The sequence below is a fragment of the Anguilla anguilla genome, chromosome 6 (assembly GCF_013347855.1).
Source record: "Anguilla anguilla isolate fAngAng1 chromosome 6, fAngAng1.pri, whole genome shotgun sequence".
Lineage (NCBI taxonomy): Eukaryota > Metazoa > Chordata > Actinopteri > Anguilliformes > Anguillidae > Anguilla > Anguilla anguilla.
The window spans coordinates 17,445,270-17,471,987 of NC_049206.1; the positions used below are offsets into that span (position 1 = coordinate 17,445,270).

The 26,718-nt window shown below is 43.2% G+C and overlaps 2 protein-coding genes across 4 annotated transcripts in view; both read right to left on the minus strand.

Moving 5' to 3' along the window:
• Positions 1–4,351: 4,351 nt before the first annotated feature.
• LOC118230662 (WD repeat-containing protein 47-like) lies at positions 4,352–21,217 on the minus strand. 2 transcript variants are annotated; one of them, XM_035423874.1, is made up of 15 exons: positions 20,633–21,217; positions 17,752–17,931; positions 16,785–16,868; positions 16,605–16,689; positions 15,517–16,319; positions 14,416–14,518; positions 12,308–12,486; positions 10,236–10,481; positions 9,865–9,943; positions 8,553–8,710; positions 8,051–8,220; positions 7,256–7,426; positions 6,825–6,956; positions 5,972–6,190; positions 4,352–5,163 (listed from the first exon to the last, which is right to left on the minus strand). In XM_035423874.1, exons 2-15 carry the CDS (start codon positions 17,907–17,909, stop codon positions 5,021–5,023), a joined length of 2,730 nt encoding a protein of 909 aa, XP_035279765.1. In that variant the 5' UTR covers positions 17,910–17,931; positions 20,633–21,217; the 3' UTR covers positions 4,352–5,020. The 2 variants fall into 2 exon arrangements, with proteins under 2 accessions (XP_035279765.1, XP_035279764.1); XM_035423873.1 differs by lacking the exon at positions 20,633–21,217 and adding an exon at positions 20,212–20,619.
• Positions 21,218–22,062: 845 nt separating this feature from the next.
• LOC118229985 (calmodulin-regulated spectrin-associated protein 2-like) overlaps positions 22,063–26,718 on the minus strand; it is a 43,507-nt gene continuing 38,851 nt past the window's right edge. For both annotated transcript variants that reach the window (XM_035422617.1, XM_035422618.1), the window contains one exon: positions 22,063–26,240. In XM_035422617.1, coding sequence (XP_035278508.1) covers positions 25,935–26,240 — 306 coding nt within the window. In that variant the 3' untranslated portion in view covers positions 22,063–25,934. The remainder of the gene's footprint in view (positions 26,241–26,718) is intronic.

The window sequence follows — 26,718 nt, forward strand, 5'->3', positions numbered from 1 at the left end:
ACGTCTACTCCTCTGCTCTCAGCAGTGCAGATGTGTTTTCCTGGGCCTCGCACTGCCGCTTGATGGGGGGAGGGGCTGGCCTGAGGGGTTCCTGTAATTCTGCTCCAGGGGCTCTGGAGCTGTACCCCTGGGTCTGGGTATACACTACAGCTAGAGAGGGCAGCTCCTGGCAATAAATCCTGCTTGACCATGGCATGCTGAATGAAGGACTGTGCGCACCCATATGTTAAGTCTTTGCAGGCATGTATTTTTATCCTTATTTTTAGCCATTTAGCCAAAAGTCCCATTATAGATACCCTCATACTTATTGTTCTCAGTATAGCCAAAGCTGAAGTTTGCCTTTTGCGCTGGGCAAAGGGCACGGGGAGCGGCTGGCTTACCCGGATAGAAAGCACAATGGTCACAAGCACTGGGATCTGAAGTACGATAGGCAGGTCCTTGAGGAGAGCAACCAGGAACTAACTGATGCCCTGCCCTGTATGTGTCATCGGCTCAGTGAGACAGGTTGTTATTGTAACTGCAATCGCCTGGAAAGAAAGAAATATTTTCAAAAGGAAGGGTAAGGAACAAGCAGTGTACAGATTTAGATGGTGAAATGGGGCTCTAGTTCATACTTGGAGAGGGGTCAATAAGAAGGGATTAATCAAGAGCTTGTGTAATTTGCCACAAGGATCATGCTGTATTGTGACTAACCTCCTTCCCCATGCTAAGAAATGTTTGTGGATAAGTAGTTATTACACTTAAGGAATATGTGAAAAGACATGCTCACGACCATATTACTTTGTACTTCATCCACTCACCTGTCGGACTATCCATCCATTCAATCTGTTTCAATCCAGTGCCCTGCACTGATGCCCTCTATTTTCTCATGGTGAACTGCAAAGGCAACCTGTCACACACACCTACATGCCATTTCCACTGTACAGTACATTTCATTGTAGAGGTTTTCTTCTTTTTTTGTAGATTATGAATAAATAATATGAATAAAAAAATTTCAGTTAAAATGTCCTTAATATATGAGCCTTGGGAAGTTTTTCCTTGGCAACGGTAGTTCCTGCTTAGCTAATAAAAATGTTAATATAGCGAGGTTTAACTTGTTTCATGTTTGAAATCGACACTAACCCAATCATAAGCATGATGAACATTTGCTAAATATTTGCAGTTACTATGCCCCCTTTGAACACGTGGTTGCAAATTCATTTGTCCACGATAAATTGTTCAATCAAAAATTATTAGACGAATATATTATTCCACATCGATTATTCCGAAGGAGGAGCAAAATAACGTAAAAGACAAAAATAACATCAACGTGAGTAAGTGTCAGAAAGGCCTTTATTACAACACCGCTGCAGACACACTCAGAACTATTCATTTTGTCCATTTTTAAACACAGTTCAGAAAAGGCTACTTAACTCCACAGACAGCTGTTGCATAAAATATAGACATTGGCAGCATTAGTAACAATAAATAAATACATCTATGCAAAAAAAAAACAATATCAGGGGTATTGTGCCATTTGTCATATCTAAATTTCATGAGAAAAAGATATTGGGGCAGTTCCATGGACAAAGTACAAAAGTAAATTGGGGTGGGGGAAAGTAGCAAAAAGTAAATGTACTGACCAAACAACTGTATATCTTATGCTTCGTTGGGCCTAAACGAAACGCATGCATTTTCAATATAGTTCAATGAGGCAGGTAGTCTTTTTTTAAATGCTCCCTTTTTGTGCCTTAATTAAATCCATCTGCATGGATGGCATCATTATTTATACACTGAATCTAAGGTCTGGCAGTGTAAACATGAACTCAGTGACAAGTTGGGAAGCATATTGTGAAGAGATTATGGAATTAGTGAAGAGGTTGTAGAATGTTACGTTTCTTTAATGACGACCTGTTCGCTTCTTTATCCAGTTTTCTACATACAAATGAGCAAATTAGCCATTTTATTTTGTTCCTTTTGTGAGTTTTAGGTTTGTCTTTTACTTACAAGCAAGCCATTCAAAGGGTAAGCCAAGTAAAGGCTGCCATTTTGCAAGCAACTTTAAAACAAAACACTGATCTAACCATAAATAACTAAAACAAGTGTTCCTTTATACATTTTTTAAATTATTTACAAAGATATGTATGAGGAGGCTAGTAAGCGCAGTAAGTTTAAAATCAGATATTAGGAATTTGCAAAAGGCTGTGTTTTTCATTTTCCTACATCTACTTGCAGTGCTAGACTGACTCATCATCAGAAACAGTACTTGATGTTTCAATTTTGTTATTCCGATCGCGGCATTCTTGTCACTCACGTGCAGCCATGCAGGATAGTTGGTAACATTACGCAGGTCTCTTTTAAGTGGACAAAAAAAAAGATAGCAGCATAACTCTCACTGTAAAATAAAATACAATTAAAAACACGCACACAGTGCAAAAATATAATCTCAATGACACTGTACAGCTATAACTAAGCCCAGCTAGTTCATTAAGAGTTGATAAAGCTTTCTATGCAAATTGATATGTCAAGGCACCTGACAACTAACATACTGTTGTTTCTCGCTCCCCCATTTTGGCTCCAACGGGATAGGCCTAAATCCTAGAATGGGGGAGGGGGTTCTGTTGTGTGTGAACTACTGGAATGGTCAACAGTATCAGTGCCTGGGTGAGTGCGTCCCAAGCATGTGCTTCCTCTATGACTTCGGGAACGCAGCAAGACAAAACAACTGTAAACAGTTAAAAGTTGGGATTTTTTCTCCCTGTAAAAGTACACACATCTATAAGGACAGAGGAATCACTACGCACATCTTCAACAGGACCATACTGAGTCACAAGAAGCAGTTATGCCTGAGGAATGACTGAAAGCACAGCAAAGTAATACTTTACACTGCCATCAGCACAAGCATAGAGACACATCAACGTCCATATACCCTTTTATACTGTGTGACTGGAACCAGGCTGGCACAAGTTGGGAAAAAAGTTGGCTGAGTCGGTAGGTGACAGCAAGATGGAGTTTCCATCGCACTGCCTATTGCTGTAGCAGACACACCTAATGCTGCCATCCAGGTCTGGTTCTACAAAGGGGCCTGGGTGGACCAGGCCCCCTTAAGTTTCTTTGAGACTACCCCACTACACTACAGGACTTTCTAGCACAGCCTGTAACAATTATTGCCTTTCTAAGTTTATGGTGCTAACAACCTTACTACCAGTTGCTTGCTATTTTACTAAAAGCTTTGATTACCCTAAATTATTTTTCAAGAGGCACCCAATTAGTGATTAATACTGTTCTATAGAGCTCTGGGTACGGAAGTCGGAAAACTGTATCGCCACAGTCCATAAACGCCAGCAAATGAAACAGCTAAGAACTGATAGCTAGCTAGTCACATCAAACTTTTGAGAAGAGCCCTCCAGTCTTTTTCACTGGAGCCCACTGGCAGACACTTAATCTGAAATGGACAACTACTGAGCTAACAAAAAAGGTCAGTGACTTTAAAGTTTAAATGAGTAGCTAACTTTTTTGTTGTGACTGAACTTGGACATAACAAACATAACAGGGTAGCACATAACAGACCTGTGCTACCTCGCCTCACATAGCTGCAGCCTCTCTTGCTATCCCAAGAGCAAGAGTACCTAAGGAAGCACAAAGCATAAAGAAATTAAGTTCAATGCTTTGTTCATTATTATTCATATAATATATTCTCTATAAACCAATATATTAGCTCTCATTGCTGACAAAGCCACAGGACAGTTAATTTCATGCACTATAATTTCAGCAAAACAACTAGCTAGCTGATCGGCATGAATACACTTGATCACCTTAAAGTGTATGGCTCCAATAAACTGCCAACTGTTGAGCATGCATGCGTGCAGGCATTGAAATTAGTGATTAAAAACTCATTATTACTGGTGAGTTGCCACTGAATGAGGCAAAAAAAAGTATGATAAATACGTTCATCATAATAAAAAGCAAGCATACAATTTTGACAATATCCGAAGTTTGCATGCTTTCGAATGTGTGAGCTTCGAATTTGCTTATTGAATCCTGAAAGAATATTCTCAGTTGTGTTTGCAAAATGAGTTAAATTAACTGAGCAATAAAAAAGTCTATTAAAAAGTTTAAGTCAACTGCCAGGACCTGAAGTTCTAACGTCGATATCCCTGGTTATGTCGTACATCACCAGAGCAATGTAGACAGTTGTTTACAGTTTACTGCAGCTGGCTAACCGGAGTAAATGTTCTGAAGTGTGGCTAAGCTCCACTAGAGAAAGTAGCAACACACATACAGCAAAATAAAAAATCACTGCAATAAATTTTTTTCATGTAAAGGAGGAAGCACCTCCAGTATTTTTAAAAACATTTACTGCAATATTGCAATGTTTTCGACGTCCCCAGTCCCAGTCACAACATCCCAAATTCCGTTAGCGCTAGCAGCGCCTTGCACTCAAGTAATACACAACATACATCCAACTCCAACTTTTATATGGCAAATAGGGCACGATATTTAAGCTTCTCTTAAATACTTAGAGTTCACAGAGCAGTGTCATGCCTCCTACAGTTCATCCCCTGGAGCTCCTGATAGGGAAACTTTTATTCTTTATTTTAAATTTAGGTATTATTATTGGTTGTCTTCTTTACCAACAGCTTATCATGTCATGATTGATTGAGTTTATGTTTTGTAGCGGATGAAATCTGGAAAGAATAAAGGTAGTTTTTGAAACATTTTGGTTTCTTCCACAAAAATCAGAACCAGGATTCAATAAGCGGAATCGGAATCAGAATCGGAATCGGAATCGATAACATACAAATGACACCCAACCCTAGTTGAGACAAAAAAAATCTTAAAACAAAAGATAACAGGAAACCGCCCGGAGTGTGACCTAACCAAGCCAGCCTGGTTCCAGCCCTACAGAGGAAATGGGGCGTGTTTTCTGTAACGAACGAGGCCTTCTGGTTCGTCCTGGCAGACGAGGAGCAGAGTCTCGGAAGGGAGGGGGAGGAGGGTGTTCGGAAACGGGCCTTTGTGCTTTTATCTCCAGCTCTTCCTACGGGCAGTGGGTCCAGAGAATGACGGTCCTGTCGGCGGAGGAGGACAGGAAGGAGAGGTCCTGCGTGTGCCACCTGCACTGGATCACCTTGTCGCCGTGCTCCCCCACCACCGTCAGGGGCAGCTGCTTCGTCAGGTCCCCTGTGGGAACGACGCGGACGCGGGGCAGCAGGTTAGGGAGTCGGGCTTACGATCACATCCCTGGCGGGAAATTTCCGTTGTGGCCCTGAGCTACGCGACTGCGCCCAAAACTGAAAATCTACGTCTGAAATACCGGATTACCAAACGCACGGCGTAAAAGCATAACTCGCCTCAGGCAAGGGTGTTTTCCGATGAGATAACGTACTGTAAAACATCAGGACGAACCGGAAAAATTCACCACACTTAAGCAGCAGAGAGCGTAAAATACCAATGTGCATGCACTGTTGGGAAAACACAAGAGCACGATTCTTCATGTCTACAGTATGTCATCATGTGTAAATAGAAATAGTAAAAATACTGTATAATTATTACCGTGTTACATATCTGAATACCTAACATCCCTAAAATCTGAAATTTAGATGCTGCTCAAATGCAAAGAAGCAACATTTATTTGTTATTTGAATAATACTGTCAGGGTGTTTACATTGGAACAACCATTGACCAGAAATAGCTTCACAGAGGGAAAACACAGAGGATGGATTAAGCAAAAGGCCACTTTACGTCCTTCTGCAATTACACATCGCTGAGTGCATGCGTCAATCGGTACATCCATGGATGTGGATGAGGCCTTAGTTCATTCTTTCAACAATCCATAAATCTTAGTCTGTTTGTATGTTTACAGTCACTGAAAATTAGCCGTGCTTTGACAGTTTTTGGGTATTAGTGCCCAACTTCCTTTGATAACTAATATCAGTCTTTAAGCATGCATCGCATCACTTGTTCCCTGTGTGTGCAGGTGTAGTCCTACCTTGCAGGTCAGTGATCATGACCTTCGTGTCGTAGGAGCCGGTGAGCAGGTAGTGAGCGCCGGGGGAGAAGCGGACCGAGCGCACGTCGCTGGTGTGGGGGCGGTACGTCTGGACCATCCGGCCCCCTCTGATGTCATAGAGCATGCAGCCGCAGTCCTCCTGCCCTGTAGCCAGCAGCCGGCCGCTGGGGTCCACCGCTACCGACGCCACCGGGCTACCTGTCAGAGCACACAAAAATACTGCCATATTACCAGCCTGCCAGACCACAGACACATACTCATTATCAAGGGTTCCTAAACTTTATCACCTCATGATCCCCTCAAATTACTACACTACAAAATAGTCAATGTGCAGGAGCTATTTAACACACCATCAATGCATTGCTATGTACACATCATATACCATAGTTATGGTTCTGCAATCTTGGTCCTGGGGAGCCACAGAGTGCTGGTTTGTTGTTACTCAGTTCTTAATTGATCAATTAAAGCAGCTCACCTAGTTTCTAAGTGGTTTCTCTTTCTAAGTGGTCTAAACTGCTGATTGATTTTAAGGTGAAAACAAAATCCAGCAGGACAAGTGCTGCATACTTCAGCTATATATTTATATATAACATGTATTTGGCAGAATATTAATAATTAAAATGATCACAATATTATGGACAAATCATAATATTAAGGATGAGTTTTCAGTCTCTCTTAGCTGCTGAAACACAGGTACCCAACTAAAATCTAGCACTGCTTAAATTTGTTATCGGGCTGAAAAAACCACACCGTAGGTCATGTGGTGACACCTAGTGGATTGATAAAATCATTACAGCTGCAGAATGGTCTCTGTGTGGAGGCACAGACTCACCTGACCCATGGAAGGCTGTCCCCACCACCCTCACACAGCTGGGAACGCGTAAGTCCCAGAAGCGCACCGTCTTGTCCTGGGAGCCCGACGCGATCATCCAGCCACCCCAGGTAAACAGGGACAAGATGTGTCCTGGGAATCAACACAGACTCAGACATTACCTCATACATACCTCCTGATCATCAGACAATAATTCATGAATACATACATACAAACATGCACACATGCATGCATGTAATCACTCTTTCATTCAGTCATTCACTTTTATTTAACTAATGTACATGTTCATTATATGTACAGATTGTTCACTTATTTATTTATTCAGTTGGCAGGCGGCCTCATCTGGGGAGTGACTTTCAGAGCAAACAAATTTGAAATTTGCAAAATGAGCATGAGCAAGACATTTTTGGGGTTGAGGGGCGGGGTCGTACCAGTGTGCCCACTGAGCGCGTGCAGGCCCTGGCCCCTCTGGCAGTCGGTGGTGTAGATGTTGCAGTCCCCCGCGCCGGCGCTGATCAGGATGGAGCCCCCGCACTCTGGGCCCTCCATGAAGGCCAGGTCCCGGATGGTGCCGTCGTGCATGCTGAACTCCAGGTCCGGGCCTGCGAACCAGAGACACCGAAACGCCTGAAAAACAACCGCAACACCCATCCCAGAACCAGACCTGACCTGTAGCTCAGAGCCATCAGCCTGTGTTGGTTTACTTTTAGAGTAGGGGGGTCACATCTTCAATCTTAATAGCAGGAAAGTGCAATTCATACTTAATGTATACACAAACACTCATGCCAAATAACAGCACCATTCAATAGTATTACAGTTTGTAGTCCTAAAATCCAGAGTGTGTTAGCATTTTGAGCCATGGGTTCCCTCGACAGATTTTCAATGTTTTTTCTCCTAGGATTTTGATTTCTGAAGAAAATATGGTCTGTGGTTAACATAAGTCTAAGATAGTTTCAAGTTTTGTTCTACAATATAAATTACACCTGTTAATATCTAAACCGTGAATTTCAAAGCTGCGCTTTCAAAAAAAGTATGTTGCAAACAAGTTACTATATTGAAACTATAACGGTCGCATTCTGCCAACCACAACTCAAGTGTCATACCAGCCCATCTCTGCACAACAACTGTTGGATAAGGAGTGGGACTGCTGGGGGTGGAATATCCCATGCCACATGGAACAACCTGTACCCCAAGCCCTGTCCATGTTCACTCAGTGACCCCCTCACCTGTAGCGTTGCAGGACTCAGCGTTGAATGGCAGCACCTTGACAAATTTGTCATTGGAGCCAGTGGCCAGCAGCTGGCCGCAGGGGCTCCAGGCCACGCAGTAGATGGAGCCCTTGTGGTGCTTGTTCCTCTTGAAGCGCACTACTGGCTGCTTGGAGGCGCCCGAACCGCTGGAGGGACAAACACCAGGAAATGCCACGTCACGGCACCACAGCACCAGCACTAGTGCAACACTTTCACTGATGTCATAATAGAATAGAGTACTATCACACCACTAACACTGATGGTGAATAATCAAGCACGGAAATTATGCTCTCAAATGCATTACACCTTGACCCGGCCCAGTTATTACTAGAAGAATGCTGGTGCACAAAACTGTTTGCAGTAAAACCAAGACTGGCTCAGTCTGCTACATATTTCCAGTTATTTTCACCTCATATCCTTTCCCCAAAACTTGTAGTGTACCACACAGTTTAGCTTTAGACCTAAGAAAGATGCGCACCTTGTGTCGAGGACATCGGGGTAGGCGCAAACCCGCAGCGTTTTGGAGTTGGAGCCCACGGCATACAGCGCCCCCGTGGGGTGGAAGGCCACAGCGCGCACAGCTTGGGTGTCCTCCAGAGTATTCACCGCCACAAAGTTAGCCTTGGATTTTTCACCCTGTTCCAAACACAGAGGATAAATGCCACAAAGTGAGCCTTGGATTTTTCACCCCGTTCCAAACACAGAGGATAAATGCCACAAAGTGAGCCTTGGATTTTTCACCCCGTTCCAAACACAGAGGATAAATGCCACAAAGTGAGCCTTGGATTTTTCACCCCGTTCCAAACACAGAGGATAAATGCCACAAAGTGAACCATATCTTTGGCTTAACATCCCAACTGAATTATGTTGCTTAGCATCATACATTACAGAGCAAAATGATTGCCTATTTCAAATTGTCTGATACATACTAATGTATAGATGTATACATAGAGAAATGTATAATCCGGCTAGCTGAAACGACAAGTGCAATATGAATATTTGAATCAACACACTTGATCCAAAGAAGTAGTCTTGGGAAAGTAAAAAAACACACTGAAATCCCCTCAAATGAACAGATACTTATTGCTTTGACTCCAATCCATTAGAAAGTCAAGAGTTAAAATGCACACAGGAGATTATGATATAAGCCCAGGGTGACAGAGAGTTCTCCGCAGCAGGGCTGAGGTACCGTGCTGGAGGAACACGCCAAGCTGCTTATAACGGCTGGTAATTAAAAACACTAATCTGCCAGGGAGAACTCGCAAGAAATCCCAGTTTTACTCACAATTGGTAAAGGATCAACATGCCATGTTTAACACCCCAGATAACTTAAGATACAAAATCAACATACAGCCACTGTAGGTTATTTGTACAGACTTAGTGCTGACTGAGTATTTAAACCAAGGGTGCAGCATATATTCAATCCAACCATAATGCACGTTTTGTCCATCACTCTTGAGAACTAAATTAAAAGGGAACTGTATGTTTTCATTCCTTCTGGCCATTTTTTTTGTGATTTTGGAAATCACTAAAGACATAATGTTGTGTTACAAATTCAATGAACAAGAAATAAATAAAAAACGGAACCCTTTTTTAAATATGTTACTCGCAGATAAAGACAAAGTGCACTGCAATAATACTGAATACTAGCCTCCTTCGTCACCAGACAATTCTGGAACTGGAGGGCTTCGGCTGAAGCAGGCTAATTTAATTTAATGAATTAGTCAGCCTCTCACACTCACTCCCAGACTGCCTTTCTGAGGGAATTCTGCGATGTTGCTGGGGCTTACCTCCGGGCCCTTGCATCGTGTTGGAGAGTACCCAGAGTCTTCCGCGCCGGAGGGTTGGCCCGCTCTGGGCTTCTGCACGCTGGGCAAACAGACAAGACACACAGCTACAGTGTTAATGACCTCTCATCTGGTGTATGAAAACATTCCCAACCATATGCGTCACCCAGATGAAGCGCTACACATTAGTGGTGGTTGAGGTAACCATCGTAGCATTTCTAGCATTCGTTGTAAAGTGTTTTGTGATCCAGAAAGGTGCAATATAAAATATAAATGCAATCCATTTATGAGTCTTATTATTGTATTATTATTAATGACCAGGCCCTGGGGCTTATGAGTTGTGATGGTAAGGGTGCGAGCATGAATCTGCTCACCTCTTAGGGGTTTGGATCAGAGACTCCTCCAGCGCGGGCAGCCCTTGTGCCTCGCCCCTCTGGGGGGTGCTGCTGAGCACGTCGGTGGCGTCTGGCGGCTTGCCGGGCTCAGGTGCGAGGGTGATGTTGGTCCCGGGGGCCGTTCCCGTGCCTTCCGCCGTCCCATTGCACTGCTGGCTCAGGGAAAGTACCTCCTCCCCCAGGCTATCCATTCCCACATTCAGCTCCTCCAGCTTCTGAATGGACCTGAAGACCAGCACACAGCACACTGTTAGCACTAACATCCCCAGCACAGTGTTAGCACTAACATCCCCAGCACAGTGTTAGCACTAACACCCCTCAGCACCGTGTTAGCACCTAAATCCCTCCGATGAGTTTCAGCATAGTCTCAGCATACAATCTGTCAATTCATATCCTCTAAAATCTGCATTAAATGTAAATGAACTCACCCACATTTATACCCCATGTCTATTTAATTAGCACACTGTCAACACCTACAGCGGGGTGTCAACTTAGTTCCTGGAGAGCCAGGATAATGCCTGCCTTTGCTCAGAACTCATAATTATAGAATTATTTCAGCACACCATTTACTAATTTCCTAAAAAAAAAAAAAAACTATCTTGGTTCAATTAATTCCTCTAGAAGAATGAATGAGTGCAATGCGGTCACAAAATCATAATTTGCTGTACTTTGGCCAAATGCATTAGGTTGGCGTAAAAGTGAATGGCTAATTAACCCATTACTTTGGGGAAAACTGGGGCTTAATCAATTAAGAATAATTAAGGCACACCAGCCTGAAGGAACAGGACAAAACAGCCATTGCAAAAATTACCATGTGATTTGCGGATCTTTGTTAGAAACTGTCAGAGCACTAAAATAAGACTGATAGGTGACCTCTGACCTTTGACATATTGCTTTTTCTTTCATAAGCTCCATTTTGGTGCTTGTACATGTAAAATGACAATCACAAGGCTGTCTCCGTGATACAAGCCTTAAGAAACAAAGGCCTTTGAAGTGGCTCAGAGCAGGTGAGGGCAGCTGGCAGACTGTGCGTGTCTCCCAGCTCAGAGGGACAGGGTGGAGCAGCATTGTGTACCGTGTCCCCTCCCCCCCGTTCTCCCCAAAATGCAGCCCGCACCATCTGGAGTTCTGCCCCACCAAAGGCTGCAGCGGAGTCCCCTCCCCCACATCAAAGGGAGTTCCCCTGTGGCCCTCTCCTGAATTCAGATGGGACTACGCACAGAAACCTCATCACCCTCGCCTTTGAGGACAAATTGTACTCTCGCCCCTGTCCCACGAGGCTGATCAATGTAAATGACTCCTTTTCTGTCAGAGTTTTCCAAATCCTGCCTGTGTAAAGTAAACAACACTTTCTTCCACTTTCCTCCAGGCCATTTTCAAAAATCTAGACACAACAAAAGAACCTCAGATCCTTCCCCTTCTTGCATAATTTATTAGGGTTGGGCCTTGATGACATCATTAGCATTACTGCATTGCACTGGGACGGCCCTGCTGTCCCGCTCCCCACTCCAAAAAAAGCACAAACCCAGTATAAGTACTGTACGTCCTGTTCCTCTGAATTTCAGAGAGATGGAAAATCCCAAACTTATCCCCAGTTTCAGATGCCAGTTGTGCCTTTCTAGTTATTTCTAGGCCACCCAAATCTCGCACTGAGAGAACTACAGCAAAAGCAGGCACACTCCACAGTACTCGCATAAATGCAGGATTCTGTGTTTTTTACCGAAAAAAAGAGGCTAATGCAGGGGAGAAAAAATAGATACTGCGTTCTAGACACCATTCCGCCTGGATAGACTCATCTCATTCACAAGAACGCTAAAATGGGTGGAGTTGTCAGTCACTAATTTGAACCATATTTTTTTTGCAGAGAGAGAAGTCTTGAATGGTTTAAACAAGTCACCGAATGACAGCACCCAATATGATAGCCCATAATAGAGGAGCACATGGTAACATGGCAACAGGAAATTAGTTGGGGATATTTCAGTGTTGCAGTGTCTGCAAAATAATTAGAGATGGAGGCAGATGTACTATCTCCACTCATGTCAGTAGCTGACCTGTTGAGGAACTTCTCAGTCAGGTTCTGCTGGACGTCCGACTCCACAGGCTGGTTGACTCCTCCCTCCAGGAGCATCTGCTGGTAGAGCTGTCTCTGCTGTTCCTTCTGCTCCAGATGCTGCTGGACGCGCATTCGCTGGCGGTAATACTCCTGGAACTGCTCTGCCGAGTCCCGCAACTGAGGGGGGCAAGCCAAAAAAAATGGGTAGCCAAATGAAATCGTGTAGCCTGCGATAGCCGCTGTTGAAGGGTTGTGTGTTCGAACCACCGGGCAGGTGTTGCTGCTGCAGACCCGGGTAAGGGCTTCAGGGAACGACCACTGAAATACGCCAAGCAGTATGGGCAAAATAACATGTCAACAATTTAGCTGGTTAAGTCCTTCTGCTGTTAAGGCTGGGATTGCTGAGGAAATATCTGAAGACTGATTCTCAGAACAGGCCTTTTTACATTCTCGTACTCCTACAAAGACTAAGCATTTTACTGCAGATACCCTAAAGATGAGCCACTCTTCACCTTAGAAAAAGACAGTGAGACATTGTCAACAATTCCAAACATAACGGCAGGTTACCTATGCCACAAACTTGCTGAGAGGGCTCACTTTTATTAGAAATGTGCCTGTTTTCAGTTGCACACAATAAAACGTGTACAAGTGCAGGAGTGCTACCAAATCCATGTGGATATCTCCTCTGACAATACACACCTCACTAACAACTAACAACTGAGAGTCTTCCTCCTCCCCCACCCTGCTAGAAGGACACCCAGCCTCCCACATAGAGCTAATCACAGCCGGAAATGTGATGATATGGAATGGTCCCAGTGCACAGCAATCTGTGGAGGCAATCGTGCCAGATTTAAATGCACCAGTGGAAACATTTCTCCGCATTTGATCCATTCAGCTCAATCATGACAAAGCAAATATCAGTATCTAAAGGAGATATACTCAGAAGAACAGCTCAGAAGAGTCTGTCCTGTTTTTCTTCTTTAAAAAAGTCCCTCTACTGTCAAGGTTTCGAGGCTGCGGACAGGTATTGAATTCCCATAATGCTCTCCAGTCGACTCAATGCAGTTCAGATTTATGAACACAGAGCGCACACCACAGCATTACTGACACATTAGCAGTCAGGTCAGAACATGTCTGCAGTCCATCAGGACAGAGACACAGCCGTAAGCAGGAACACTTCCAGCAGACGGGGATTGGCAGAGGGGGAGCGTATTCCCACAGTGCAAACTGATCTTCCCCAGCCTTTGACTCGGGCCAGGCTGGTGGCAGCTGTCCTCCATTCTGTGTCCTGCCCGGTGTCCTCCGTTTCCTCTCTATCAGATTGGCGCAGCACCAGCCCACAGCCAGGCCTTCTGGAGGACACACAGAGAGCGTCGTCCCAGGACGCCAATAAATCCTCCCCTCCTCCGCGTGCCATCCCAGGACTGCCGTATATCACCAAACGGACCTCTCCCATAATGCCACCTCACAGCTAAGCCAGCGCAATCAGCTGAAACCGCCGGCAAACAATCACACCCGGGAGATAAATTAGAAGAGCACTGATTTGTGTTTTTCATTGCAGGGGGTAGACTTGCTCTACAGCAAATATTAAACCGATCGCCTGACCCCGAGTGTTTTCACAATGTCACCCTTTCCACCATCATCAAATCAGGTGTCAGGGGCAGTCATTCACGTTGCATACGTTGAGACAGCAAGGTGACATCTATCTGCTCCTCGCTGGAACTCTGAGCAATCCATGTTTAGTACAGTGGAAGACTCAGACTGAAAATGCACAAAATAGGCTATATAAATAAAGAGAGAGGGAGGGAGACAGAGAGAGAGAGAGAGAGAGAGAGAAATATGCAGAAAAGTGAAAGAGAAAAGGCGACACCATGGTCTGGCACCACTGAGGTTGAGATGAACACAAAATTCAATTCAAAAAGTCTATTTTCTATCATAAATGTCACTTTCTCGTCACAGGACTGTTGACTGGATGGCCTCGCTCCTGCACAATCTGCACCAACCTAATATGATTGTACCCCGGATAAGAATAGACACGACACAGCATAATAAGCGACAACACACCAGGGGTTCATTTAATTAAAGCGCGCTGGATTGGTTAATTACCTCGTTCTTCTCCGCGGAGCCTGGAGAGACAGCATCGCTGCCGGGGCCTGAGGTGGGCCGCTCTGAGGCCAGCATTCGGTCCACCGGCGTCTCGGTCCTGGAACTAGAATGAAAGAACTCCTCAGTACAACCTGAAGCAGACACCGCCCGCTGCCGCCAACTTCAATCACTGCTCGAGCCATTCCGTGCTCAATGCATTCACTCCCGCCAAACCTCTTGGCTGGCCTTCTTAACAATCTCCCATGAGAACCACAAAATACACCTTAACTTAGTGGCAATTCAGAATGACTGAACCGGCAATACTTCACATTTGTGCTCTAAAGATGTCGCTAACTCAGGCAGTAGACCCCATGGCAGTATACAGTGAAATCCACAGGGAATCCTCATTGGCCAGCTGTATGCATGTGCCATATGACTCCCCGCTGCTCAGGGGTTAATCTGCCGCTTCATTACTACACATATAACTGGATTATCGGGGGTCAGCAGGGCCATATGGACAAATTTGCAGAGAAACACCACAGCTCGTCTGCTCCGCAAGGCTGCCCCAGGAGTCACAGCAATCCCAGTTATCACACCGGCGCACAAAGGGATGGTGATAGTGCTCCCTAAGCGGCCTGAGGTTTTCCAGGTTTTACCAGAAGCAGGTTAGTGCAATAGACTACTGGTGACTTTCACTCACTGAACAAATCTGTTTGTAATAAGACGGGGACCATTTCAAACTGCAGTGCATTAGGAAGGCCATTTCCATCCCTACAGCCTACTAACATACTGCATAAACTTCAATCAACCGGTGAGCTGCAAAGTGAACCTTTGTGCTCATTTAAAATGTAAGCTCAAAAAACTTCCATACACATTGAAAATTAGCAACCAGTTTAGACCAAATAAATGTGTAATACACTGCTGAAATTGCTCTTAAATGTTGTCTAACAATGAGAACCAGTACCAGGGTTAGCCATCTCTGCTCTAAGCAATATGGATAGAACACCAACATTTTAACTGTACTAGAGATATAAAGGAGAGATGCCAGATGCAGGCCAGTCGCTGGAAATCCAATGGGGAAGGAGGAAATAAGTCATGTGGGCATGAAAACATGGGGCCTACCTCTCTGGCGACTCCTCAAAGATGCTGTGGCAGCCGCTGCTCTCCAGCATCAGGCTGCGGGACAGGTTGGGCGCGCCGGGGTACTGGAAGTTGGCGAAGGAGTGCGACATGGGCGACGTCCGGCCCACCCCGTCCGCCGCCCGCTTGTCCTGGCCGGAGAGGCCGTAGGAGAGGCCGTCCAGGGCGGGGTTGAGCGAGCGCGACATGTAGGCGTCGGCGGACTGGGGCCGGCGCAGCGGCGAGGACGGGTACGGCGACAGCTTGCTGATGAGCGGCGTGAGCAGGTCGGCGTGCGCCGCCTTGGCCGGCTTCACCAGCCGGTCCACGTGGATGTTGAGCAGCTTCTGCTCGAAGGCGCAGGAGAAGAGGCCGGGCGCCATGTTCTGCAGCCAGGACAGCAGGCTGAGGTCCAGGTCGTCGCAGCCGTTGCCGCAGAGCATGTCGATGCCCAGCAGCACCTCGCTCTCGGTGATCTCCTCGCCCGTGGCGCGGCTCTGGCAGAACTCCACGCAGCACTCGTACAGCACGCCCTTGATGAGCAGCTGGAAGAGCCGGTTGCCGCTGGCCTTGAAGCCGGCCTCGCTCAGCTTGCGGTCGGCCGGGATGAACTCGGCCACCATGCCGCAGGCCTCCTCGAAGCAGTGCACGCGCGCCGTGCTCGGGTTCCAGTCCTTGAACTCGGCGTGGTTGGTGAGGCGGGGCAGCGTCAGGAGCAGGCACAGCTTGCTGTAGTCGTCCTTGGACGGGCAGAACTCCTCCAGCGTGTGCAGGCATTTCACCGCCTCCTGCATGGTCAGCTCCAGCTGTGGTGCAGCACAAGGCAGCAGACAGGGGGCGCTTCAGCATTAAACCCTTCCTACGGACTATGAGCCTTTAACACAGAAAGCTCAGACACTGCTTTCCGTCCAATTCTTCCACCCTCTTTTGGAAAGTCCAGTTGTAATTGTGACCTGAGTCTCAGTACAGTGATGTACACACACACACATACGTGTATGCATGCACATACACGTTTATACACAAACAGTCACACCCATGGCAGGACAGCTTATAAAATGAGCAGGGCTGAGAGTTGGGGATCTGTAACTCACATGCTGTGGCTCATCCTCAGCAGACATGGCATTGTTGACGCACAGAGCCTCCAGGAACTTCTGTTTCAAGACAATATAGCGGAACCTGTAGGGAGGAACACAAGCGTCACCGTAGGGAACCCCTTAGCTCTGCAGCTAATCTCCAATCCCCTTCCTGGTTTAAACACATATGCCACGTACCGCCTCGTGTCAAACTTTTCCATACACTCCAGTGGCTGAATGAACTGCAGCACCTCATCCCATTGGCCATCCAGCACCAACTGCCTGAACAGAGAAATAAAAACATGGGGTCTATGACCCTAGAGATAGGGTAACATGGAGCTGCAAAGTGCTTCCCTACTACAGTATGGCACCTGACTAAGAAGCTGGTCAGTTAGAATATTAAATGCTACAGGGCTTGTAATACAGTATTTCTTTTTTATGTATGCTACATAGTTTTCAAAAGCTTCTAAAGACAATTTTCACACAAGAGTGCCAAGAGTGCTATTTTGGCTTTGTCCATTGAATCACTACTAAAGCAGAATAACTCCCACATGCATGGTAATAAAAAGGTTGGTCAGTATTTGTTTCATTCCTTTTATGCAGTCTTTTTTGTTCACCCTTATCAAAGGTTTATCAAAGGTTTACATTTGGAGGGTACAAAACCCCACACACACCCACACACCCCACTCATAATTCTGTATTATCAAAAATGTATCAAGGAAACCAGCTTTCTGAATTAACAAGACATTTTTAATTCAAACCAAAAAATATTAATTCATGAAAAATTGTCTCTTGATTGCAGCCAGATAATTCAGAACATTTTTCAGATTTCAGTACACTGCAATAAGGTAACAAAAAAACTAACTTTTCTCTCTTATCAACCATGTACCCTCTGCTGGTAATTGCTGCTTCATGTTCTAATGGGCTAATTAGGCATTGCTGCTACAGGCAAAACAGCCTTTAAATCTGTTTACATAATAGGCAGCCATGCATTTCAGAGGCTTGGAACATGAATGGGCACTTTGTGAGAGCATCTCCTGAAGCATTTCAAAGCATTCTGAATGTGTCTTTCAGTCAGGGGAGGGGAGCTTCAGAGGGGCCCCTGGAGGACCAGCCCAGTTGGGCACGGGGCCCAGAGGTAGAGAAAGGGGATGCCGAACAGTACCTCAGAAAGAGCATGTCATCCGAGTACAGGCCATTGATCACCCCACTCTCCTTCTCCAGGGCAAGCATGCTGATGTGGAGCTTTCTGGAGTTGAGGAAGTCCAGGATCACCTTGATGATCTCCACCTCCTTGATGTTGATGGTCTCCTCGGCCGTCATGGCGTCAGCTTTGAACGGTGAACTGAAGAGACGGAGAGAGACCCTTACATACATGAACAACCTGTCAATAGCCACAGAGCCAACAAACTTGATTTTAGACCAGTGCCTCCTCAACTGTGGACTGGGAAGTTGACTCACGATTGGTGGATCACAAGAAAGGTTTAAACAGACCATGAAAAACACCTACAAGTGGAAAAAGCATGCAATCCACCCTTCTGTAGGCATTCACAGAGATTAAACAGAGCATCAATCATTCAGTGTGCCATGGACTTGGAATGCCTGGGGAGCCTCGCTTTTGATAGCAACAGCTCAAACACCACTGTCCAAATTCATTAAAAAAAGGCCAAGAGTTTCACTGAATATCAATTATGGAAACAGCGGGATACAGTGATTTTCAGACCGGAGCCCATGAAAACACAGACTACGCCTAATTAGAACTGTGGATTTAAAACAACTCTCTCTCACTGAATGTCCAACAGACCTTATAAAAGGAAAGATACCATTACCATGGCTGTGCTACAGAGACCTGACACAGAGCCAGTAGAATGGACCAGGCCTTTAGAATGTTGGCAGAAATTTAACTTCAAATGGGATTCTAAAAACCCTCTCAGCTAGTATCCCTTCCTAAACTGCATTCTATCAAATTTAAGGAGATGGCATGTTACTAAGAGAGTTGGCTAGTGCCAGTTCAGTTTTTTTTTTTTTTTTAAGTTAAATACTGGCAGTAAATGAGGTCAGCAATCACAAGGCTGCTGTGGTGACACAACAACTCAGATTTACCCGTGAATTATTGTGACAATGGGTACGCTTTTAGAATAAAAACACAATGACAGTCACAAGGAAAATCCAAATCTATTCACAATTCCGTGGTACGAGTAACAATGCTGAATTTATGATGTTTAATAGAAAATGTGTCTCCACGTCCCTTATCTGAGTAGGTCAGTAACAACAATAAATGACCGCTTTCTTACTTTTAGGCTGTTTTTTTCCGGATCCTAACATTGTTTGTTTCAGATGGATTGTTTAGAACAGTGTTTCACAACCTCGGTCCTGGGGGACCACGGCGTATGCTGGTTTTCGTTCCGACCACAACTGCAATCCCAGAATTTTAACAAGCTGTTAATTTTTCAGATGGATGTATTCACCCTCTTAAGCCACATTTTGTCAGAAATAGCTATAGGCCTACATGCCATGCACAACTTTGGACAGCAGTTCCAGTTGTAATGCAGTTCTGTGGTCTAGAGCTTTATACCTGAGGTTTATGTTCACAATTCACATTGTGCTATACTGTAAACAATTTCACTAAAACAGGTAACTAAATCATTTAACTAATCAGCTTAAAAATTGAAATGAATCAATAGGTTCCTAGGAAAAAAAAAAAAAATTAGGAAAAGCGTGAACACTAAAACTAACCACTCGGTAGATAATGAAGAATTCAAAAACAATGCAAATGATAGCGAGCCACACCTGCATGTATTAAGCACGTGTTCAACGACCTAATAGTCCCCCTGGACCGAGGATGGGAACCACTGGTTTACAATTAAAGCACCAAAATTGCAAATGCTGTGGTTAGATGGCAATTGTCCTGCTTTGCTGAATCTGTGGTAGCGTTATTTACAAAGCACAGCAACCATGCGGGCAAGTTGTCTGTCAACAGTACCCTTGGATACACAAACGTTAGCTACATTATTTACAAACCTGTACAAAACAAGCTAATTAATGCATAAAGACAGGGCATTAATCGGCCATGACGATTTTTGGGCTGCTATGGTATATGCCCAGGAATGTCCATGTTTAGTTAAATATCGCATAAAACATCGATAGTTAACGTTAGTGCGGTGCCGTTAGATCAGGCAAAACAGAAATAGTTGTTATAATTTATCAGGCTAATTTTAGATTGATTCAGTCTGAGACAGTGTTACCCATTAACGATTGCTTTCTAGGTACTGTATCTAACCAGCTAACGTTGCAAGCAAGCTTCTTGATTACTGATTACCGGCCGCCAGCACTGTCAGAGTAGCATGCTCACTCCCTATTCCACACTGTACCGTTAGCTACAGTGTTAAATCCATACAAGCACCAACTTTATCAAACGAATCACTATAATAATATGCATTTTGTCGTAAATCCTGTTAGTCAGTCAATAACTCTACACACACCACATATGCTCGCAGTGACATCACGGATCATGAGAAGAAAAAGGAAGAAAAGCTAAAAATGTGCATCAACAACAGCACGTTAGCGCTGCATGCTAGCTAGCATCATTAACATATACAAGCCGTAAATCAAAATAACACCTCACCTGTTCTTCTACAAATGCATTAACTGTGAATGTGATCCTATGTTGTATCTGCTTGAAGAAGTTAGGTCTCGGATTTCTATTAGGATGTTTAAATAAAAATCTCAAATGCCTTCTTTTCTCCCGTTGCCGTCTCCTCCCACCCGATTTCTTCCACCCAGCCTCTCGGTTGTCAGTGGTTGTGAAGCGGATCCCCAGTATCTACCAATCAAACTCGCATATCTTGCACGGGCACCCAAGGCCCCAGCTCGGCCAAGCTGTCTTCGGGAGTGCCTTCTACCTTGTCAATCCGCGCAAATACCCAAACTGCGGCGGCAACGGTGTCATTGCTTCGTGTCGTTTTCGGCTATAATGTCAAGACTAAATGCGTTTGCGGGAGGTCGATGTCTGTAAACTCAAACTCGCATAACCCAACTGCATTTACCGTTAATCAAGGGAGTGTCCAGGCTTGAGAGCGACATTCTTTTCTTCTTTCTACAAGCCCGGTTATAGAGGCAGCTTACATGTGTGGTATCATCAATGCCCTTGTTGGTTTTTACAAATTAATGCAATTTTTTATTAGCAATGTAGAAACGCAAACATCTGTGTCATCGTTGGCCACTACACAATTAGCTAGCCAGCTAACTGGATGTTTCTAGTTGTCATATTCTTAGTGCACTAGTCTATAGTCCTGCTGCGTGGTCACCTGTTTGTTTGCCAATTACTAAGTTATTTAGCCTACTGAAAAGGTGTTCCTGTAGCATCAACATTTTATGTAGTCTAGCACGTATATATAGTTTAAATAGGATAAATAACAATTACACTCCTAATCATTTATCCAATTTTGTACTGTATCAAAATGCAGTGTTTTTGTTAAATTGATGTCGCAGGTTTGTTTTCCAGGTAGATTATCGCATGGCATTCGACACGCAATCATGCGGCTCGTGGCGTATAAGTCTCTGAGCATGTGTCGTAATAAAAATTTAAAAAAACCTGGAAGGTACCTATGCTATGTGTGGCTGATCTAGTACGAATTAATATGCATTTTCGATTAAACTAACTCACGTGAAGATATTTCGCCATTTTTGTAGGCCTGCGTTCTATCTAAATGTAAAATGGAATGGGTGACATCTTGCGGCGATAGAGCGGTACTCCATGCCGAACAAGACGTGGTGACAATTCATATTCCCAACTTCAGTCCTGGGCTGGGGACCCCCTCTGTATACTGGTTGTCGTTCCATAATTGCAGTGAAATTTAACAAGCTGCTCATTTTTCTTAACTAAGTGCTTATATTTAGAGCAATTATTTACCATCTTTAATGTGATCAGTTACATCATTTCATTGGTAATTGTTCGCAATATAGCACGACAGGCACAATGTGTAAATGGGACTTTTATTCTTCATGGTTTAAGAGGGTAAATAATCCATCTAAACATGAAAAGCACCTAATTAAGAAAAATAATAGCTTGTTACAATTCTGGATTCCAATTGTGATAAGAATAAAAACCAGCATACACAGGTCCACAGGACCGGGGTTGGGAACCACTGTTCTATATTATACTATCAGGGCTGTAGCACAAAATTCTAGGCCCTGTGCAATGCAGTCTCTGTGGCCTTCCTTAAAATTGTAGTCTAAATCCAACTTTTTAGTACAGGCCTTTTGATGCCTGTCTTGGGGCTATGGGTAGTCAGTACACTATTCCGCCACTAAGAAGCCCCTGCATAGTATTAAGCAACACTGTTTACCTGTTCATAGTAGGCTATGAATCATGAATGTGAACAATAATTTTGATGGAATGTGACAACCAAAGAGAAGAGTTCATGGGCTACTAAAGTGTACATATTTATCCGTAGAAGCATGAAAACACAACTCATTGAGGCCATGCTTGATTTTATTCAAAGCAAAAAATAAAATAAAAATAATAAAATACAAGTTCTTTCAGCAATATGTTGACATTATACAACAGCACAGCCTCTTAAGGTATACGGAAGCTATACTTCATCGTGGTAGACAGAGTAGCACATCATTAAACAATATTCAACAGTACCTATTTACAACTGAAAGCTATTCATTTTGACTTTAAACAGCCAAATATGAATATGACCACGAATGAATATGATATTAGCTGTCCTACAACACCTTTCATCAATTATGAAACTGAGCAGGTTTCAGTTTGAAAACTGAAACTGATATTTCTTGGCTAGATTAGCACAAATTAGAACGAAACGAAAGATGGTTAGTTAGCCTAATAAAATATAATATTAAGTGTGTTTTCTGTAAGAATACATGGCTGAATTCTTAGTTTTAAGACAAATATTCATTTGTGACCTAGGCATCTCATTTCAAGATATTCTAGGCCTTATAAAAACAACTGGGAAAAATGAAAATAATCAATGTTCATCTACAAATAGCTAGTACATTATAATGTAAATTTAACCTGCTTAATATTTAAAATTATTTAAAAGAAATTCAGACAAGAACATTTTTAATAAGCACATCATTTCTGTGTGAACTTCTGTGGGAAGTTCAGCGGCCTACACTGTAAAATGTTCCGTGTTAATTGAACTCTTACAGTGTAGACCGATAAAAATAACATTCAAACCTGCCACCTGCAGATCTTCCAGTTGCCTAACTCACAAAAAACCATGACTAAGTGACACAGGCCTACGACACATCACAGAAAATTTGATGGCAGGCTTACATACACTGTTGTGACAAGACTATCAACAGGTCAAGAAATGACGATGACTGATTTGTGTTTAGATGTACTATATGCGACAAACCACACTGTACGATTTTTCTTTAAAGAGAAAATCTCACATGCGCTTTGCATGGACACATTCTGGTTCAGAGAAAAGTAAACGCTGCTTAGATTTTGAAACAACATAAGACTACTTCACATGCTTGTGAAACTTTGCCAGTTTGCAGTATTTGCATTTTGTATTTTCTAACCTAGGCTGATCCATGTGGAAAGGTTTCAGCAGGGTATAATTTCACTGAAAAATAGCATATCCTATATCTTCTCAATACCTTGCGCATAATGTCGTCATACTTTGTGGCATCCGTGCATTTAAAAGCTGAATTTGCGTAGTTTAAAGCCTAAATATCCATAGGCCTACCAAGTAATTCAGAGCCACCAGTCTCGATGAAAATGTGCATTTTTATAATTTCATCAAATATACAAAAAGAACATATGCAACAAAAACACATGAACATGATTAAAAAAACATGAATGATCAACACCAACAGCTGCAGACAATTCTCATGACTCTCACTCACTAAAGTGTTGGTTTCCGCAAACAAATCGAAGAGGCTTGTTCCCCGTTTAGATCCTCATAGAAAATAAACCCGTCGGAACTCCAGTGCAGCAACTCATAATTTGCTGCAGCGTTGCCTAGGGAGGGAAGGTTTCAGTTGGCAGGGTGTATGCCACACCTCATTGTGCCACCACTGGTACTGTAGATGCGGCCTCTTCAATTTGCCTGCACCAGCTGCATCAGTAATGCAACCCTCCAGCAGCACAGTCAATGCACAGCTCAGAACAGTGAAAGAAGTGGCTGCTGGCTGCATTGTAGAATGGGATGGGCATTAGTTACAACTAACAATGGAAACTGTTATTCAAGAATTACAAAGAAACCAAAGTTATGATATGGCTCTCCAGCAAGGCCTCAACAGTCTTAGTCTTAATGTTTGCAGCCTCCATGTTTTTAAAATGTTCTCGGAGTAACAGTGCGGTGGCAAAAGGTACGAAGGGTCTCTGTTAATGGCATACACTGTTACAAATGGAATGCTTTTTGCATCAAGATAGATGGACAGCGAAGGAACACTTAGTGAATGGACTGAGCAGACGTGAAGTAAAAACAAAAGGTTTATGCACTAACCCAGAAAAATACCTGTACCTACCGAAATTAACCACTTCAAGCAACAATCTTGAAAAGTTTCTCAGACTGTATTATTGTGTCAAGTCCGTTTGTTTACCAGAGAGAACTAGCTTAAATGGGATATTTAACATAAACCGATGATTATCTAAACATACTCTGAAGTACTCTGCCGTCTGATCCAAGTATTTTACAATAATATTTATTTTTAAATTGCACATTCATGTAACAGATTTGTTCTCTATTTGAAGCTAAGTTTTGTCCATGATATTAATGAGTAAACAGACCCTTATTACTCAATGATAAAAGGCTGTGTTTATTTTTTTATCACCATGTAGTCTATGGTTTAATATTGCCTACTCCACCTATTTTGTGTGAAAATGTAATTACAAGTATGCACACACTTGTCTTTAATCATCTACATTTTTTTTTAAACTATGGAAGCATATTATGCAACACTCTTAAAGAAGAGGGACTTTACAAGGCCCATCATATATAAATAAATAGGTGACATTTTAAATTAGTTGCCAAACTATACTGTGAACAACACTGATAAATACATTTCTGCCTACTAAATAAATGATTATATCTATTAGCAAACAGATGGTAAGCAGGCATTAAAAAGGGTGTTAAATTCAAATATGCCATCATTAAAAAAATATTTGTAGTTTAATTAGATTTGTTTAAATGTCAGATTTTAACATTGTTCAATAAAGTGAATTAACTTTAAAACAAAATGGTAGAATTTTGTTTTGAAACAAAAATAGTAGAGTTATATACATTGCTTACCATCTGTTTATTAATGTATTTAACAAAACAATGCTTTTTTATTTAATAGGCAGTAATATAATTGGTTTCTAACAGCATTAAATTGATCTGTACAGTTACCAAAAAATTAAAATTGTGGAGAGTCCCTGTTGCTGTTTTCTTGCAATCTAGAATAAAATTCAGCAGTGACTTAACATTCTGCATTTATTTTCCCTTCTGAGAAACTTAATATCAGTAAATATATGGCAAAACATCATGTCCAAAATATAAGGAATGTCCTTTGTAAATATACTAACATATTTAAGAATAACATACATTTTACAATGAATGCAAGTTTTCAGTTTATTCTAAAAACAATGTATAAAATTAAATGCAGATATTTTCTAATACTCACAATATGTTTGACATGTATTTAAAATATATTCCTTCTGGCTGGGATTTTATATTTCACCATATATTACTTTTACCTTAGGGCAAAGTCATAGCAGCCCAATCCGCTCACTGTGGTGAAGTCACTTCCATTGGCTAGCCCAGTTACACATGTATGCAGACTTAACAAGACATGGTCCAACCACACAAAGGCAACAAGCCTGGCAACATACAAAATCCTATCATGGGACAACCATACACACTCGCAGCACCCACATTAAAAAATAAAACAAGCATAAGGCCACAAATGTTAGCATAATATGAAAAGTTCAGTCTGTACAGGTGATTGACATTCAGTGCTTCAAGTGTTCGAAATCAAGAACATGGCATCCACATCTTAACTTTTTTGGCACATACAGGAAAGAACGCGAGCACACACACCACACACATGCACGCAGTGCGCGCATCAATACATTTAGCCAGAACTTCCGCAATCTCACGCACTTAAACGTGTAGTCAGCCGAACGGTTTTAGATAGTCTTCTACATTCCAGTTGTGCATAACGTACAAAGAGTTCTGCGTCCAGTTGCCGCTCCAAAAAAAAAAAAAAAAAAAGGCAGACAAACACCCAAAAGCGTATATTACCCACTTTGGGCGCCGAATCCAAACGGATATGTGCGGTGAAGTGGAAACTGAACGTGAAGGTTCTGCACAAAGGCTCCTCCTTCCATTAAGACTTGAGTGTTAGTGCTTTTTTGGGCGTGGCCGATTTCTTGATTTGCCACAGGTGGCCGTATATAGTTATGGCGTCGACGCTGGCGGACATGGTCTTTGCGGGGATGTGGCTGAACTGCTTCCTGTCCGAGTTGTACTTGTACAGGTTCTCGATCATCTTGCGCGTGATGGACTTGGGCCCGATGCCCGCCAGCTTGGTGATCTCCTCGGACTCCGGGTAGTACATGTAGAGCGAGCGGAACTGGCAGCCCGAGTCTCGAAAGAGGATCAGGAAGTTGTTGGCCTCCGATTTATCAATTTCCTGCGAAAAGAAAGCAAACGGAAACAAAAAAGCGTAAGGACAATTGTTAATACTTTATTTTGCTTTATAAGGCATAGACGGGGTTCTTCCTGCATGTAAAATCTAAAGGTGGCTGCCTTGCTGATTTCCCAGTCTGCCTTAGAGAAGATATGAAACACTGGGCAAACAAATTAGAAGCCTCTATTTTCTCAGGTTATTGATGAGGTAATGTCTTTCTTCCATCCAGCAGGCTTGGTTCATTGTGTGAGCCATCTGGCAATAGTAGAGGTAGAGTTAGTGCTGAGTTAGTGTTGGGTGTCTGCAGTTTTCACACTCAGTTGAGCTACTTTGAAGATTAACCCTGGATGAAAAAAAATTGAAGCTCCGGGAATCTGTTTTTTTTCAGTCAATCAGAACCACCACGGCTTCAGAAGCAAAACATAATAACAATATAAAAGCTACGTAGAGCAATTTCTATTTTTCCAGCTCAGTCAAAACA

Excerpts from the sequence above, each read along its gene's own strand:
- LOC118230662 (XM_035423874.1), bottom strand. The coding sequence starts at position 17,909 with ATGACGGCCGAGGAGACCATCAACATCAAGGAGGTGGAGATCATCAAG. Across the intron at positions 16,690-16,784 it reads GAAAAGTTTGACACGAGGCG|GTTCCGCTATATTGTCTTGA; the intron begins GTACGTGGCATA and ends TCCTCCCTACAG. Across the intron at positions 14,519-15,516 it reads TTTGAGGAGTCGCCAGAGAG|TTCCAGGACCGAGACGCCGG; the intron begins GTAGGCCCCATG and ends CTTTCATTCTAG.